Source organism: Argopecten irradians, chromosome 9, assembly GCF_041381155.1.
Source record: "Argopecten irradians isolate NY chromosome 9, Ai_NY, whole genome shotgun sequence".
Lineage (NCBI taxonomy): Eukaryota > Metazoa > Mollusca > Bivalvia > Pectinida > Pectinidae > Argopecten > Argopecten irradians.
In genome coordinates this window covers 17,370,171-17,387,191 of record NC_091142.1, presented here as the reverse complement: position 1 = coordinate 17,387,191, position 17,021 = coordinate 17,370,171, and the positions used below count along the sequence as shown (strand labels likewise).

General features: G+C 36.8%; 1 protein-coding gene across 1 annotated transcript in view; it reads left to right on the top strand.

Annotated features, from left to right (window-relative positions):
- Window positions 1–17,021, top strand: part of LOC138331644 (acyl-CoA dehydrogenase family member 10-like) — a 32,658-nt gene that overhangs the window by 2,005 nt on the left and 13,632 nt on the right. The window contains 13 exon segments of the mRNA XM_069279368.1: window positions 54–202; window positions 663–698; window positions 700–876; window positions 1,706–1,864; window positions 2,183–2,342; window positions 2,929–3,023; window positions 3,429–3,544; window positions 4,284–4,465; window positions 5,978–6,128; window positions 7,398–7,546; window positions 8,902–9,075; window positions 16,132–16,317; window positions 16,582–16,748. Coding sequence (XP_069135469.1) covers window positions 54–202; window positions 663–698; window positions 700–876; window positions 1,706–1,864; window positions 2,183–2,342; window positions 2,929–3,023; window positions 3,429–3,544; window positions 4,284–4,465; window positions 5,978–6,128; window positions 7,398–7,546; window positions 8,902–9,075; window positions 16,132–16,317; window positions 16,582–16,748 — 1,901 coding nt within the window.

Here is a 17,021-nt window from a genome sequence, read left to right as displayed (position 1 = left end):
TAATAAATATTTCATAACTGAAGTTAATTTCTTATTAATGATTAACATTTCAGATTATGAGAAAGAGAAAAATCTGCCCCCTAAATCCATTTCACGAGTAATTATTGAAGGTGGTCACAATAGTGCATGGACCAAGCTGGAGTCAGGAGAGCTTACAGTCACGCAGTTCTTCGATGCATTCCAGAAAGAATATTTTAACTTGGTTTGTTTATTTGATATTTACTGTTAACATTGACATCCATTAATACAATACTATTGAAATTCATTATGAACAATCTGTGTATACATGGATATTCATTTTGATTATATTTCCTTAAAATCTTTAATGAGAAATAAAAAAATAAAAATAGTACAGTATTAACTTAATCAATAATACCAACTTAAAAAGTATTGCACAACTCTATGGTTTACTACAGTAAAACATGTTTATAACAAATTCATGGTTATACATACTACTTTTCATTCGCCTTCAAGGTATATCTACATTTTTTTATAACGAACTGTGCTTATAACAAAATTATTTTGTGGGTCCCCAGAGGTTTTTATAACCATGTTTTACTGTATTATATATTTACCAAATTAAGTATAAAGGCAGTATTTTATACTGATTTCAGTTTTAAAGTTTATCGAAATGTTTTAATTTCTTTGCATGTACATTTCAGACAGGGAAGAACATTAACATGGCTGAGTTATTTACTGGCCGAGTTATTTACTGGGTTCAGCAAATACATGGGCTCTCCATACCCTCAGATGATCGATGCAGTCCAATGTGTGAGGTCAGAGGGCCTAAAGACAGCCCTCCTAACCAACAACTGGCACTGGCCGGGCAAAGACTCATCAAATAGCCTTCCTCTTGACCGCTCGCTGTTTGATGTGGTATGTCATTCTTAGATCAGCCTGGGCAGTTTTTTTTTATGATCACTTAAAAAAAGTTTTTTGTCAGAAACTTTTGTTGTATTCGGGGTTACTATGGATTGAACCATGAATAACATACAAAAAAAAAATGTATATTTTATTGTTGTTGTTGGACCATCAGTTAACCATGAAATGAAATGAAAGCTCCAAAGCACAAATTAAAGGACATTTACAAATTCTATGATATACAGTAATTTAAATTGACATCATGCTTAATTGTATTTGAATGATTATACAGTGTTCCAGTTAAGAAAACTACCCATTAAAATCTGTCAATTACCCCTAAAAATTGATTGTATGAACAGGTACTGATTAGTGATTACCTCTACAAATATTTGTATTACTCAACCAAATCATTATGAGTGCTTACATCCAGAAATAAAATCAGAAGAAGTTTAGTAAAATCAGAAGAAATCAAGTTATTCTCTAGAGTCTGTGCTCTTGTTTCCGATAGATAATTGCTGCTACAGTACCTTGTCATCGATTACTTTACACTGTATCCATTTAACTTTGTCCAACATATCTGTTAAGTTTTGGGCTCACACAGAAGTCAGAGTTGTACCCCTCCCTTTCAAAAATGCGAGTACAATTACCCACCCCTCGAAAGTTTATCTAGAGAGGGAAAGAAGTTTTGCCATATTTTAAACAAGTTTCACTTTAATTTTTTTAACATACATTTTGTATATAATGTTGTATGGACATCAACTATAAAAACTGTTTGTTATGATATAAAGTCTGTATATTGTAGGATTGAGATGCCCTGAAATTAAAAATATTTCACTTTCTTTAGATTATTGAGTCATGTGTCGTTGGAATGAGGAAGCCAGATCCTAGGATCTATGAACTTTGTCTGAAGGAGCTGAATGTGGCCCCGCAGGAATCAGTTTTCCTGGATGATCTTGGTGGGAACCTCAAATCAGCCAAGGCTCTTGGTATAAACACAATCAAGGTAAGTTTTTATCTGTTTTTACTAATGTCCTTGTAACAGTCAGGGTTATTTAAGGATTTGCCAGGTGAAGAAGTTGGAAATCTGGAAAACATAGAGAAAAAACACGCTGATCTTCGGTATGCTTTAGTAAAAATGATTTTATCTAAACTATATATATATGTATATACAATGTAAATGCAACTTATATACATAGGACATTTAAAAGACTGATTTAAACCTCTTTTGTTTAAAAAAGGTTATTTCTTGTTCAATTTTATGAGAAACAAAAAACTTGATTTTGTCTATGATAACTATTTATAGTAACTGTTGTTTTGCTAGGTATCTGACCCCAATGTAGCCATCCGGGAGTTAGAAACATTCCTGGGCCTGCCTCTCCACGGTTACGTGCCTGGTACTTTAGCTGTGGCAGAGCACCTGAAAATTCCAATGGACAGACTCGAGGATTACCTCAAAAATGTTCTACATATTCAATCAACAGGTACAAATAGATGTGATCATTCCTCTAAGATTTACAACAGAGATTCAGACTTTGGAAAATTGACATAACTAGTGCTTTAAATTGTCTGACATTTTTGTCTAGAGTTCATTGAAAAGGACAACTGTTCATTAGTCATTTTTAATCACTAATGAATTATGTGAAATTTAATGATTTAAAAGGACAACCGTTAAATACATGAAATTTAATAGCATGCAAAAAATAAGTTGGTTTATAGTATTCCTAGAATAATTACTGTATTGGTGTTGTTACAGATGGTAATATTTTGTAAAAAATATTAGTCAAACCAATCTGAAGTGACCTTCCAAGGGAAGTTCAAAATAAGGTCGCATAAGACAGGTGGTCACTTAAGACAGGATCAATAATGAAAATAGTTACGTACTAGATGCTTGGTCAATTGTAAAGTAAAATGATACATTATTGCGCTGTGATTCACATGAACAAATCAAAGGTTTTATGTAAACTCTGAAACACAGATCTCAGATAATTAAACAAGATGATCTAATCAGTTTCTTGATCTACAGTTTACGTTTGTTATAAAACAAACTTATTATTTTTCTTTTTTCAGAGCCTCCTCATATTCGCTGTTTTGAACATGGCCAGTCCAATCCTACTTACTATGTCGGTTATGGAGGCAAGCAGCTCGTTCTCCGTAAAAAGCCGGTAAGTGTTGACAAACCTCTCTGTCTGTTAACCATCCTCAATATTCCAGGGGTTACTATCACTGTCATAATATCGACCCCTTGACTATGTCATAGTAAAGCTGAAGGCTGTTCAGAAGAAGAAAAAAGACCAACCATAGGCCCACAGGGACTTCCTTTGATGATTACAGAGATGGACGCGCCAACTGCAAAGCCATTATTTGATTCTTTTGATGTACATCAAAGGCCAAAATTACCTCTCTCATCAGTTATTGCACACAGAGCCTTCAGTTTTGTTATGTTCCATGAATGGATATAATGACAGTGATAGTAACCTCTGGAACATTGAGGGTCCTGTTAACCATTAATTCTTTCATGTGACATTATTTAGTCTAATAATTCTTTGTGTTTATATCTCTTTTTCTAGCCAGGGAAGTTGCTGCCATCAGCTCATGCTGTAGAAAGAGAATTCCAAGTGATGCGGGCTTTAGGACAACACGGAGTGCCAATGCCAAAGATGTATGGCCTGTGTGAAGATCCGAGGTAAGTAATGACAAATCTGTTAATGTAGACTACTATCTCAGTCAAGAATACATACCTTGGTAAATCAGTCTTTAATTAATCAAAAAATTTACTCAGGTCAATTTCCATTATATCAATTTTGGTATCAGGTTTCTCCATGCTGGCCACGCGTACAGTGGCCGAGCAGTTCATTGTCCTGACATATTGCCACAAACCCTCCACCTCTGAGTACTGGCAAGGTAGTGGCCACAGGTCGGTGGTTTTCTCCGGGAACTCCAGTTTTCCTCCACCATCAAAACTTGGCACATCCTTTAATGACCCTGGCTTTTAATAGCAAGTAAAACTAAAATAAAATCAAACAGATCCTCTATGCCTTAAAATGATTGTACGCATGTCTGTCCAATCCCGTCCATAACTCCTTCCCACACATACGTCACACATACAAGACACCACATATACAGGAGATCATCTTCATTGTCATGTTAGTATTTTGATAGTTGGTGTTTCTTTTTCTTTAATGAACATAATTAAAAATAGCATTATGGATTATGATCATTTTTCATTTTTGTTGGATTCACTCCGTTTAATTCTGTTCAATTGCTCCAAAACAGTCAATGTGATTATGACAGTCACTGTTTTTCCCTTTTTCAGGGTAACACTTAACGATTTTTTTTCTCTCCCCTTTTTCAGTGTTAATTGTTGGGACTACTTTATATTCAATTTTAAAAAGAAGAATTTTTGACTGATTTTTCCCTTTCAGTGTAATCGGAACCCCATTTTATATAATGGAGTACTTAAAGGGACGGATCTTTGTTGACCGTACTCTACCAGGGATGACTAATGCCCAGCGGAGGGAGCTTTACTCATGTATGGCTGACACACTCTGTCAGATCCATCGGGTCAATATCAGTGCTGCCGGCCTTGATAGCTACGGCAAGAAAGGTAATAAGCTATAATTGTAATACAGTATGCACAAGTGATTACAAAACCAAAGTTATTCCAAAGTATATTACCCTATTTGACCCAATAAGTGCCAAGGGCGTTTTAAAAATTGGAAAAAAAAGAAAAAGTGCTTAATAAGACAAAATTATTGCAAACCTATACAGTTTTGATCGTTATTTATGCCTGGACAATTGAAATGAAGGCTTCAAAAGGAGACATGGGCGCTTAATGGGGCGAATATGGTACATGTATAGGTAGGCTTTACAATTTAGATGAGCAATACAGGCCTCTTGTTTAGCATTCTGTAATATCTATTGTGTTAATTGTGTTAATTATACAATATATATTTCGAACTTCAAGTTAAGTAAAATAAAAAAGCTTCGATTCCCTCATAGTCAAATTATATTCAGTTGTAGAGTCTGTGTACATCCGCTATGCGCAGATTCCAACTGCACACACGATACCTGAAGTAAGTTTCTAATACTGTTTAATAGATTTCACCATGACTTAGTGACACCAAACTTTCAAAAACATATATTAAGATATACTTGTCAGCGATAATCTACTATAAATTAACAGCAGTGATATTACACGGTGCTAAACCCATTTGTTTTGTGTAAAATTCAAGCGGCGTATTATACAAACTCTTGCATCGGTCACGATATTCCAAGCATCTGATCGACTTTGGAAATTTCTGGAATGATACAATGCAAATCAGGTTTATATATAATCAATAAAAGAAAGTGATGAAACGGATAACTGAGTAGAGGTCACATATTTAATTTATTTCGCATCATCCTAGGTCCTAGGTGTATGTTGTACTATCGCTTACTAAACCCTGTGACCATAGACCACATTTGCAAATTACACAGCTTTGCGTAAGAGAAACAGAATAAAAAAAACACATTATAAAATATCAGTGAGTGTCTGAGCTCTAGATCTAATGTACCCCAGAAAGACGTTCAAGCATGAAACAGGTAAGTCGCCACCTGCACAGAGACTGGATGGTGTTTTAGCGGACGACTATTTTGAACAACAAAACAAGTGTATCGTATCAATATCAATATGATGATAAACACACTTTTATGTAACAAAGAACTAAAGTAATTTCACATTTAAAGTTTTGATGAAGTAAAGAAAAGTATTCATTACAATGAACCAAGGGCGTAAACCATCTCCTTGCAATAGTCCCAAGGATAATGTGCAACAGTACTACGTACACCTATTGCAGAGAATGATTTCATACTGGAAATTAAGGTTTTAGCGAGCACTTAATGTCTAACAGACATATTTCTAGTTTGTATATAACATTAATTATTTGTGGGAACATTTGTAGTTTTGAACATTTTATGGACAGAAATATTTGTGGTTAGCTGATGGACCAATGATGAAAATGATGTATCATTTGTTATTTTTATATTTGTGGTTGCTTAGCAACCACTTAACCATGCAGGGAAAATTTCTCCACAACAGAATTTCCTGTTATACAGTATGTATTTCTGAATGCTGTAGGTGGTTACTTGAAGAGGAACTTTACGAGATGGTCTCGTCAGTATGAGGCAAGTAAAACACAGGAGATAGAGTCGATGAACAAGCTGATGCAATGGATATCTGAACGCTTGCCCGAAAACGAAGAAGTGACTGTGGTTCATGGAGACTTCAGGTAATGAAAGATCTCACTGATTGTATGTGGTAGTCAAACCTCTCTTAGAAACCACCTCAGTCTAAAAAATTACCTGCTATTTATAAGACCTGTTTCTCATGGGACCATTATGCTCTCTAAAGACTAATAGTATTTAAATCCCCCACCCCCTTTAGGGTGAGGCAGGAGAAACTCAACCAAAGATACTTAAGTTGTCAAATTTTGTTGTCATTGCCGTATTGTGATGTCACTATATTGCTGTTGTGATGTCTTGCTACTGTTACCTCCGCATCATGATACTGTTGCCACGATGTCATACAATTGTTGAAAATGTGCAAATATCTTGTGTAGCTTGTCCTAAACCCTATAGGGTGAGATAGGAAATTCTCTTACCCCGGGCAGGGATCTCTGCAAGGTGAGATAGGAAATTCTCTTACCCTGGACAGGGATCCCCACAATTTTACTGGTGTGAGATTTTTCAATCTCACCCTAGGGTAAAGACAAGTTACAGGAGATCTTTGCGCGTGCTCACAAAGGATAAGAGATAAATAATCATTCACTCTCTTAGGGGTGAGACTAATAGAATCTTACATGGTTGACGGCTAATATCTTTCTAGAGGGTTGAGATATCCCTGTCCACCTGACTGACCCATGTAAGATTATTTTTCTCCCATACTTTAACGACAAATGGTGAAAATTCAGTCGACATTAATGTTGCTGTGCGTAAAAATGGTCGCCGCATGTAATTGTGACGTCACTGTTTAGTGCGTGTGAGCTGTTTTTTCCCTATCCCGGTAAAAGACAGAGTTATCTTTTCCCTAGCAACCGCAGGATAACCTTGTGAAGTATGGGAGAAAGGAGATCTCTTAGAATTTTATCCTCAGGTTGAGATTCTCCTGTTTCACCCCAAAGGGAGTGAAAGAATCTATTATATTAATCTCAATTTGATAAAAATGTGGATATTCCTGTCCGTGGTAGAAAACATTTTTTCTTGGTCCCTTGGTTGGACAGGTTGGACTGTATATAAAATATATCATCCAATGTTTTTTATGATACGATTTTATAAGAACTTTTTACTAGAATTAATTAAAAGAACAATTCAAAGGAAAAATTAGAAATAAAAATTCTATTAAATACAAATGTTATTCCAGTGGACTGAAGTAATACATCTAGTGATGAGACTAAATCCCTGTTTGATCTCTTGTGTTCATCAAAAGTTTATGCACAGGAAAATTTTATAGTAAAAAAGATTGGGGATATAAAGTATTGATTAATGTCGTACTTTTACAGACTGGACAACTTGATCTTTCATCCGGACAGACCTGAAGTGATTGGCGTCCTCGACTGGGAACTCTCTACAATAGGAGACCCAATAACTGATCTCTTCTCTGCTATGATTAATTATTACCTGCCAATGGACTTCTTCATGTTTGGTTCTGGTAAGACTTGTAAAAATTTAATGTAATCTGCATGGGAATGGATATCCATAATGTTTTAAAAACTAACATGTATACATAGTCTGGAAATTCAGGTTCCAAACCTGAAACTCTAATTTGGGGACAGAACATATTTTCTTTAAGTAAATTCTTGCAGTTATCTGGACAATTTTATGTCACATTAATGTGGGAAAAAAAATCCCAGCACCAGCTATTTTACTTGTATAATACACGATATTGCTTGATGCTGTGTTGTCATAGCAACTGCTGACAGATCATAGCTGCAGGCCTTAATCAGTAAGGGCACTTTTACTTCTGTACAAAAGTTATACTCTATACAGTGGAACTTCACTAAACCGCTCATTGTCAATGCATAGAATTTCGGCGGGTTTGGAGAGGGCTCGGGTTGAAGAAGTGAATCGAATATCGATCATTACGATCCGGATTTTATTGATCGGAAGTCATTTTCTACACTACACTGTACTGCCAAGTGTTCGTTATAACCGACAGATATTAATTGTTAATGTAAATGTTATCACAAATGAGAAAAACATACGATTAAAAGGAATGGATTACAACAATCTTGACTTTGTTACTACTTATAAACGTAGTTAGTTGCGTGAATGTTCTTGGGGATGTTCTCGTCTGAACTAACGTACCTACCGCAGATCGCTTCCGGTTACGTCAAGAATCAAATTAAATATGGTCTAATTACACGATGATCAGTCGATGCTGGGCATTATATGACAAAACAATACATGGCTTCAGTTTCTTCATACAGATAATTTACGTTATCTGACTAAGTAAATAAATAACCCGTGTGAGACTCAAAATTTAATATGAAACTTTCTGTTTATTACTAGCTCTGCTTGTTTTCCTACAGTAAACAAACCGCCAGACCAGTGCACATAATAGACCTTCATTGAATATCTAAACAATAGACATGATTAAATAATTACACCACCATCTCTGATATAATTACAGTGTACATATACCTACAGTAGGCCGGTTTTCAGAAGTGTATTTTAATTACATTTGATTATTCCGATCTCAAAATCGGTCCGGTATTGGGAATTGGGAGGGATCGGTTTTGGGAAGTTTTATTTACTGTTAATAAAGAGGAATTCATTCCGTACATGACATCCATGTTCGGTTTCTAGAGGTGATCGGTTTTGAGAAGGTTCTGTTTCGGGAAGTTACACTATCATTGTAATTTTCGCACTCCTAACTTCAACTTTGATTTTTTGCCAAAACAATTTTGAACATTATACAAGTTTTTACAGGTACTGATTTTAGATCTAACATTTCTTTTCTAACTGATGTTTTCTGACTTTATAACCAACGTTTTCTGATTTTAGCTGCTGGTGATGTGGACATGCACGCGTTAGGATGTCCGTCAGTGGAGGAGTTTGTTACAGAGTACTGTCAGAAGATGGGAATTGCTCCTATAGATAACTGGGACTTCTATGTGGCGTTTGGTATGTTCAGATTCGTGGCCATCATTCAAGGTGTCTACAAGAGGGCTATTTCAGGTAAGTAGATATTTATCCATCGTTCAGTTATATAGGGCCCTAATGGATGGGACCAAAATCACAATGGGACTGATTCCCGAGGGCCGTGATGGGTGGGAAAAAAATCACCGTGGGGCTGATTTCCTAGGGGTCTGATGGTTGGGAAAAAAGTCACTGTGGGGCTGATCCCCTAAGGCTCTGATGGATGGGACCAAAATCACCATGGGTCAATGTATTTTAACCATAAATAACTTTTTCTGAACGATGTGAATGGAGTTTGCTCACATTTTCTACACGGCACCTTTATGAGTTCAGGATGAAACTCCCTTGGGCCTAAAGGGTAGCTTTAAAGGGGTCAATATGTTCAAATTTCAATAAACATTTTCTTAATTCTTTGAGAGAATTTTAATTTGTGAAATGGCTGACTGACCTACATTGGTAGGCTAAATGGGCAGGAGCCAAAATAGCAAAAGGAAAGTTATATAGAGAATACATGGCTAGCATCTTACAATACAAGATTTATTTGGTGCAAGACTTAGGAAAACCGAGATGACGAGGATTTGCAAAGTCATCTCGGCTTTCTGTGTCAAGCACCAAAATAACACTTGTATTATAAGATCGTAATCGTGTATTCTGTTTATTTGGCAACCATTTTCTAATAGATGGCAATCAAAACAAAAGCAAATTGTCGACTATTACTTGATTTTGCTTGAAGCAAGACGCTTCTGTGATGTGCAAGAAAAGATTCATTCATGAAACAGAATGAGAATATACTCCTTTTACTGCAGCAGTGGAAAATATATAAGTACCTAGCACCTTCACAAAAAAATCCCAGTAATTCTGTACAGAGTGTTGTAGCACTGGAACAACATTGAAATACTCAGTCATAACCCGTCAAAGCATAATTCATTATACAAACCCTTGTGAAAAAGACGACAATATGGAGTTTTTTGATATTGTGATAATGTCTGAAGCAGGTCCCTTCGTCAGGTGTTGATGTCATAATGGATGCAGGCCGGGGCCTGTCTCACTTTACTATAGCTAGCATGGCTAAAATAAAAACATATATAGGCCTGCCGTTGTGTAAACAGTGTCTATCATCGTGTCAAACTCCTCTCGTCAGTTAATGTTAATGAACAGAAGGTTGTTTTAAGCACTGATTAACAATAGGAACCGTTTGATTTTGTTCTTCAAGAGTGTTTGGAGTCAATGCAAAATGTTTTGAACGAAGATACAAAAACTGAGATTTTGTTTGTAAAATATTTTTTTTTCCAAAATGAAACTCAAAAACGTACGTGCGCACTAAACGCGGGTGCGCACTATACGCGCAAAAATACGGTATATATACATGTACATAAAAAACTACCGTATTTTCCCTAATGAGGGCGCCGGGCGCGGGTAAATGGCCTAGAGGGGCGCCGTTATTTGAGACCATTTTTAGATGATTTTTTCTGAAACAGACTATAGTCATCTTGCTTTTAGTTTCGTATTTTTCTGAAACTTACTATAGCCAAATTACGTTTTGAAGTCAAGTAAGTATTGAAATTACATAATTATGAAGAAATGTTTGCACCAGAAGTATTAAACATTGGTTAAATATGTATGTTTCACGGAATTTTGGCATTTTATGCTAGCCTGTTTGTTTACCATGCGTACACAAAATGGCGGACGGTGCTTTCGATCGCTACTTTCGTTTTGTGGCAGATGGGAAATACCGACAAGAGCACACAATTAAATGCTTAGAAATGATAACATGCCTGTTATTTAGTAACCTTTATCATAGACATACAGTAAGTATTCATAAAACCTGTATAGACATCACTAAAATGTTGTTGCCAGTTAGTCTTCATCCATACACGTGTGTGGGGCATTCAAGTGACACGTTTTGTTTTGAACATGGAATTCTCGCTGTTTCTATGTGTAAACACTTGGCAAAGATGTCCTAAGTTGCCCAGTGCAATACATTTATAGCTGATCGGATATCTGTTAAGCATCAGCTTGATGTGAAACAGTATTTTATTAGCGTCTGCAAAGACAAATCGTCACAATCTGGCACAAAAATTGTATGAAATTAGCTGATTTTTTTCAGCAAAAAACGTGGGGGCGCCCTTATTAGAGGAGGCGCTCTTAATAGGGAAAATACGGTATGTATAGTATTGTAACAGGCCGAGAGTAGTGTGTCGCTGCAGGGCTCAAACCTGTGACCCCACACTTACTGGTCCGTCGCTGTAACGACTGAGCTAAAGGGAAATTCACACTAACGCGAAGGTAGAAGTACTTGTATATTGTAATGTAATTGAATAGATGTAGAAATGCATGTAGCAAAATATATTACATTCAGTTAATTTTTAGAAGTGATCAATACAGCGACAAGCTAAAAATTCTAAACATTTTAGGGCTATACTTTATATCTAAGAAAGCGTCATATCAATTACATTCAAACTTCATTGACATCACCATGCTCACTGTACAGTAGATTATCCCTAATCGGGCCCCACAATCTCTATAAATACACTGGTACTCTTATGTTTTTATACACAATCTACATTGTCAGAGTAATTTCCACTCCAAAAGTAAATATATGTCCACATTTATCAATATATGAAAGCGAAAATCGATGATCACGTTATATTTTTAGGTCATCTGACCGAAGGTCAGGATGACCCATTGTCATAGTGTTTCGTCCGTCGTCGTGCGCTGTCCGTCGTGCGCCGGTTGACGTGCGCCGTGCGTCGTGCATAAGACTATTTATACAAAAGCCTACTCCTCCTTAACCCTTGAGCGGATAACATACATATTTGGTGTGAAACATCATTGGGGAAGGGCAATCATATTTTATATAAATGAGCCTGGTCCGACCCCTAGGGGCTGAAGGGTGGGGCCCCAAAAGGGCAAATTTTCTTAATTTAAGCTTTAAAATCCTACTCCTCTTTCATCCTTGGATGGATTTCATCCATATTTGGTGTAAAATATCATTGGGGAAGGACAATCATATTTTACATAAATGAGCATGGTCCGACCCCTAGGGGCTGAGGGGTGGGGCTCCAAAAGGGCAAATTTTCTTAATTTTATCTTTAAAATCCTACTCCTCCTTCATCCTGGAATGGATTTCATCTATATTTGGTGTAAAATATCATTGGGGATGGACAATCATATTTTATATAAATGAGCCTGGTCCGACCCCTAGGGGCTGAGGGGCGGGGCTCCAAAAGGGCAAATTTTCTTAATTAAAGCTTTTAATCCTACTCCTCCTTCATCCTTGGACTGATTTCATCCATATTTGGTGTGAAACATCATTGGGGAAGGACAATCATATTCTATATAAATGAGCCTGGTCCGACCCCTAGGGGCTGAGGGGTGGGGCCCCAAAAAGGCAAATTTTCTTAATTAAAGCTTAAAATCCTACTCCTCTTTCATCCTTGGATGGATTTCATCTATATGTTGTGTAAAATATCATTGGGGAAGGACAATCATATTTTATATAAATGAGCCTGGTCCGACCCCTAGGGACTCAGGGGTGGGGTCCCAAATGGGGAAATTTTCTTAATTTCAGCTTTATAATCCTACTCCTCTTTCATCCTTGGATAGATTTCATCCATATTTGGTGTGAAACATCATTGGGGATGGAAAATCATATTTTTTTATAAATGAGCCTGGTCTGACCCCTAGGGGCTAAGGAGTGGGGCCCCGAAAGGGCAAATTTTCTTAATTTTAGCTTTAAAATCCTACTCCTCCTTCATCCTTGAATGGATTTCATCTATATTTGGTGTAAAATATCATTGGGGAAGGACAATCATATTTTATATAAATGAGTCTAGTCCAACCGCTAGGGGCTGAGGGGTGGGGCCCCAAAAGGGCAAATTTTCTTAATTTTAGCTGGCCCACTTCCTGTTTTCAGGTTTTGGTCTCTGATCTCAATGAAAATTGGTCTATAGGGGTTTAAATTGATGCCGAACAACATGCAAACATTTTCGTTAAGACAATCATATTTTATACAGGACCGAGCTAAGACCCATGGGTATAGTACAGCGGATGTCCAAAATGGAAGCTTTGCTAATTTGGCTTTAAAATCTGAACTCCTCCTTATATTAATCCGTGAATCCAATACTTTATACTGTGACTTTGTTGTTTTGTGCAATGAGTCAGATGACCGTTAAGCCCATGGGCCTCTTGTTGCTGTAGTCCTCTAGAATCTATGTCACTGTTAACGATAACGATACTCACATGGCTAGGAGGAAAGCTGCTACTTCATGATGGAACTTGAGGTTTTTTCTTTCTTTTACCAAATTCCAAAGCTAGACGTTTTTCACCAATAACCACTTTGCTTTTATGGCGCTGCTGTTGATATTCTAGTTTGCTTTCCTTCTTCTCAGATGGCGATAAATATTACAGCCTTCCACGCTTTTGTTTTGAAGTGGGGGAAGCCATATCGTTAAGTCATCTGACCCGAAGGGTCAGGATGACCTATAGTCGTCCTGTTTCTGTCGTCGTTGTCAACCTTGCGCAGTGCGCCGTGCATTAACTTTTCACATTTTGAACTTCTTCTCAAATTCTACCAGTGCGATTTAGTTGAAACTCACATGAAATGATCCTGACATGGTCCTGACAAAGTGTTGTTATTTTTCAGGTCAATCTGAAATCCAAGATAGCCGCCACAACCACCATCTTGAAAACACATTTTGAACTTCTTCTCAAGTTCTACTGGTGCGATTTGGCTGAAACTTGCATGAAATGATCCTGACATGGTCCTGACAAAATGTTGTTATTTTTCGGGTCGATCTCGAATCCAAGATGGCCACCACAGCCTCCATCTTGAAAATACATTTTGAACTTCTTCTCAAGTTCTACCAGTGCGAATTGGCTGAAACTTGCATGAAATGATCCTGACATGGTTCTGACAAAATGTTGTTATTTTTCGGGTCGATCTCGAATCCAAGATGGCCACCACAGCCTCCATCTTGAAAATACATTTTGAACTTCTTCTCAAGTTCTACCAGTGCGAATTGGCTGAAACTTGCATGAAATGATCCTGACATGGTTCTGACGAAGTGTTGTTATTTTTCGATCAAACTGAAATCCAAGATAGCCGCCACAACCGCCATCTTGAAAACACATTTTGAACTTCTTTTCAAGTTCTACCGGCGCAATTTGGCTGAAACTTGCATGAAATGATCCTGACATGGTCCCGACAAAGTGTTGTTACATCTCTGGTTGATCCCAAATCAAAGATGGCTTCCATGACACTATATCTAATTAATTTCCTATATGATTATTGTCAAGGTAGTCAGATGACCATTAAGGCCCTTGGGCCTCTTGTTTTTGTTTATGACCTGCTGCTTGTGTCACGCATGTACTGACAACATAAAGTGGGCGGAACCTATGATTTTTAGCAGTACTGCTAAAACTTGAATTTAATAATTTGTAATTTTATTACTTTTCAACCAGTAGCTTATTTGCATCGTAATCAACGAAAAGTTCATAACTTTAAATGTTTATTAATGCTATATTCGCATCAGAGCTAGTTACGGCACGTATAACTTTAAATAATGCAAGAAGTTCCCTTAGACTGAACAAACTCAAACATGCATGATTGTATTGTTTTGATTAAAAGTGATTTGCAGATCAAAAGTCAAGGCTATTGCGACTTTGAATAGAATTTGTTTTTCTTGCAATAACTAGACTTTATCAAACGTCATACAATATTGTTCAAGTTCCAAATGTGCCTGCTCTATTTTGCTGAATTTCAAGCATAGTCATCTATACTGGTCTTGCAAATCGTATTTAGAAATCAATTTTAATGGTGGCAGGAGACACACATACAATGTAGTAGTGTACATCCCCTCCCCTACACACACTCTACCCCTGTACTGTGTTAAAAATAATTGAAATATGATACATATTTATTTTGTAAATCTGTGCCCAAGATCAAAATGCTATATGCTATTCATGTAAAAGCTGTAAGACTAGGATGTAAAACCAACAAAAATTTACCTTGGCCTAGGTGTTATCACTTGTCTATAGATCCACTGAGTGATATCATGGGGTCAGTATCTGGGACTTTTACCCACTGCTGTCAGAAATCTGGGTTACTGTGAGGAAGTAGAGCTGTTACCTGTAAGTTTATAACTCCTTAACTTGACTTAACAATAGGTGCTATTGTGGGATTGAGAATATCTTTATGATGCATTATTATTTCTTTGTTATTATGTGTATTGTCTTACTTAAGAAAGTTTTTAATTAATCAATTTAATTACATAGGTACACTGTATTACGTGTACATAATTGTTGTCACATATACCTGTAATTAGTACTTCTCTGTCAGTTACCTGGGTTGTCATATCAAGAGATTGGGGAAGAACTGGCTTAGTAGTTTAGATGTCCTGATATTACTACAAGCCTCCAATCACCTCTGGATCGGGAGTTCGAATTCATCCCATTTCTGTTTTATGACTGCACCTGAATATTCAAGGTCTATTATAGTTTATGAATATATACGCTCACCTGCCTGTATGTGCTGTCAACTTTTCCCTTAGTTTTAACAACTTCTTCTCAATAACTAAAATGTCCAGAGACATGACATTGCACCTGTAACTGTCAAAACGATTGACATCTTTGAACAACTTCTTTGGAATAGATGATATGCCTATAGATACATTGTATTGGGTCTGTGGCATGAATTACTACTATAACTATAAGAGAACTGATAACAAACGTGTAGCGTCCATGTTGAGTTGAATTAACTTGAATGATTTAAACTAGTATAGCTAGCTAAAGGTCACAAGGGTCAAATAGGCTAAAATCATTGAACAACTTCTTGTCATTAACCAAAAGGCACAGAGACCAGAAAGTTTGTTCGAATGAATGACCTTGAATGTCATTCAAGGTCATATTGGTCAAAGGCTCAATTTTTTATCTTAATTAAAGACTTATCTAAAACCAAGAGGCTTATTGACCTGATATTGAGCATGTAGCATCTCGAGTCGATGGGCTCTAAAGTTGATAAAAAGAATTACTTTGACCTTCAAATAAAACTACCTTGGTCAAGGAGTACTTACCTTTTGTTTATTCTTTCTACAGGTCAAAAAAGTAACCCTAAATCAGAAATGGCTGGGGAATTCGCTATAAAGGTGGCTGACGATGCTTGGAAGATGATCTCTAAAAGTAAACTGAAGCCGACTGTGTCACTGACAGCAGGCTCTAACTCTCCTAACCAGAATGGCAGCGTCAGGACTTACTCCACCTCGGCTGGCAGTGAGAAACTAGGTATCTGTTGTGTATGACACTTGTTTATGTGTGATATTATGACATAATAAGGGGAGATAACTCTTAATTACCTTACACACACTCCACATTGACCAGGGAACTTAACTCTATTATCTTTACACTCCACATCCTTCAACTATATATTCATTAATTAACTCATTTACCCCTGTAAATTCAGAATGAACTGTTCCAGCCATTGAATCAGATGCCTTTCTGTGGCATGGTACTTATGCTTCTGTTAGTTAATGGTTTCCGTGGTTACAGGCATGATGACAGTAACCCCGGATGCCTTACCAGAGAGACCAAAGGATATTTATTATCGTGTGAAAAAGTTCATCAAGGAGGAGATTATGCCACGTGAGGCAGAGCTGCTAGAGTTTGCTAAGTCTGACAAGAAATGGCAGGTCAACCCTCTGATGGACGAGTTCAAGGTCATTGTATACTGCAAACTTTTACATCAGAACAATAAAAAATGTCAAGGTCATTCTATACAGCAAACTTTAACATCAGAATAATAAAAAATGTCAAGGTCATTCTATACAGCAAACTTTTATATCAGAACAATAAAAAATGTCAAGGTCATTGTATACAGCAAGCTTTTATATCAGAACAATAGAAAATGTCAAGGTCATTGTATATCTAGCATACTTTTATATAGATGCCAAGTTCATTCAGTACAGAACTGTATACAACATAGAATATGT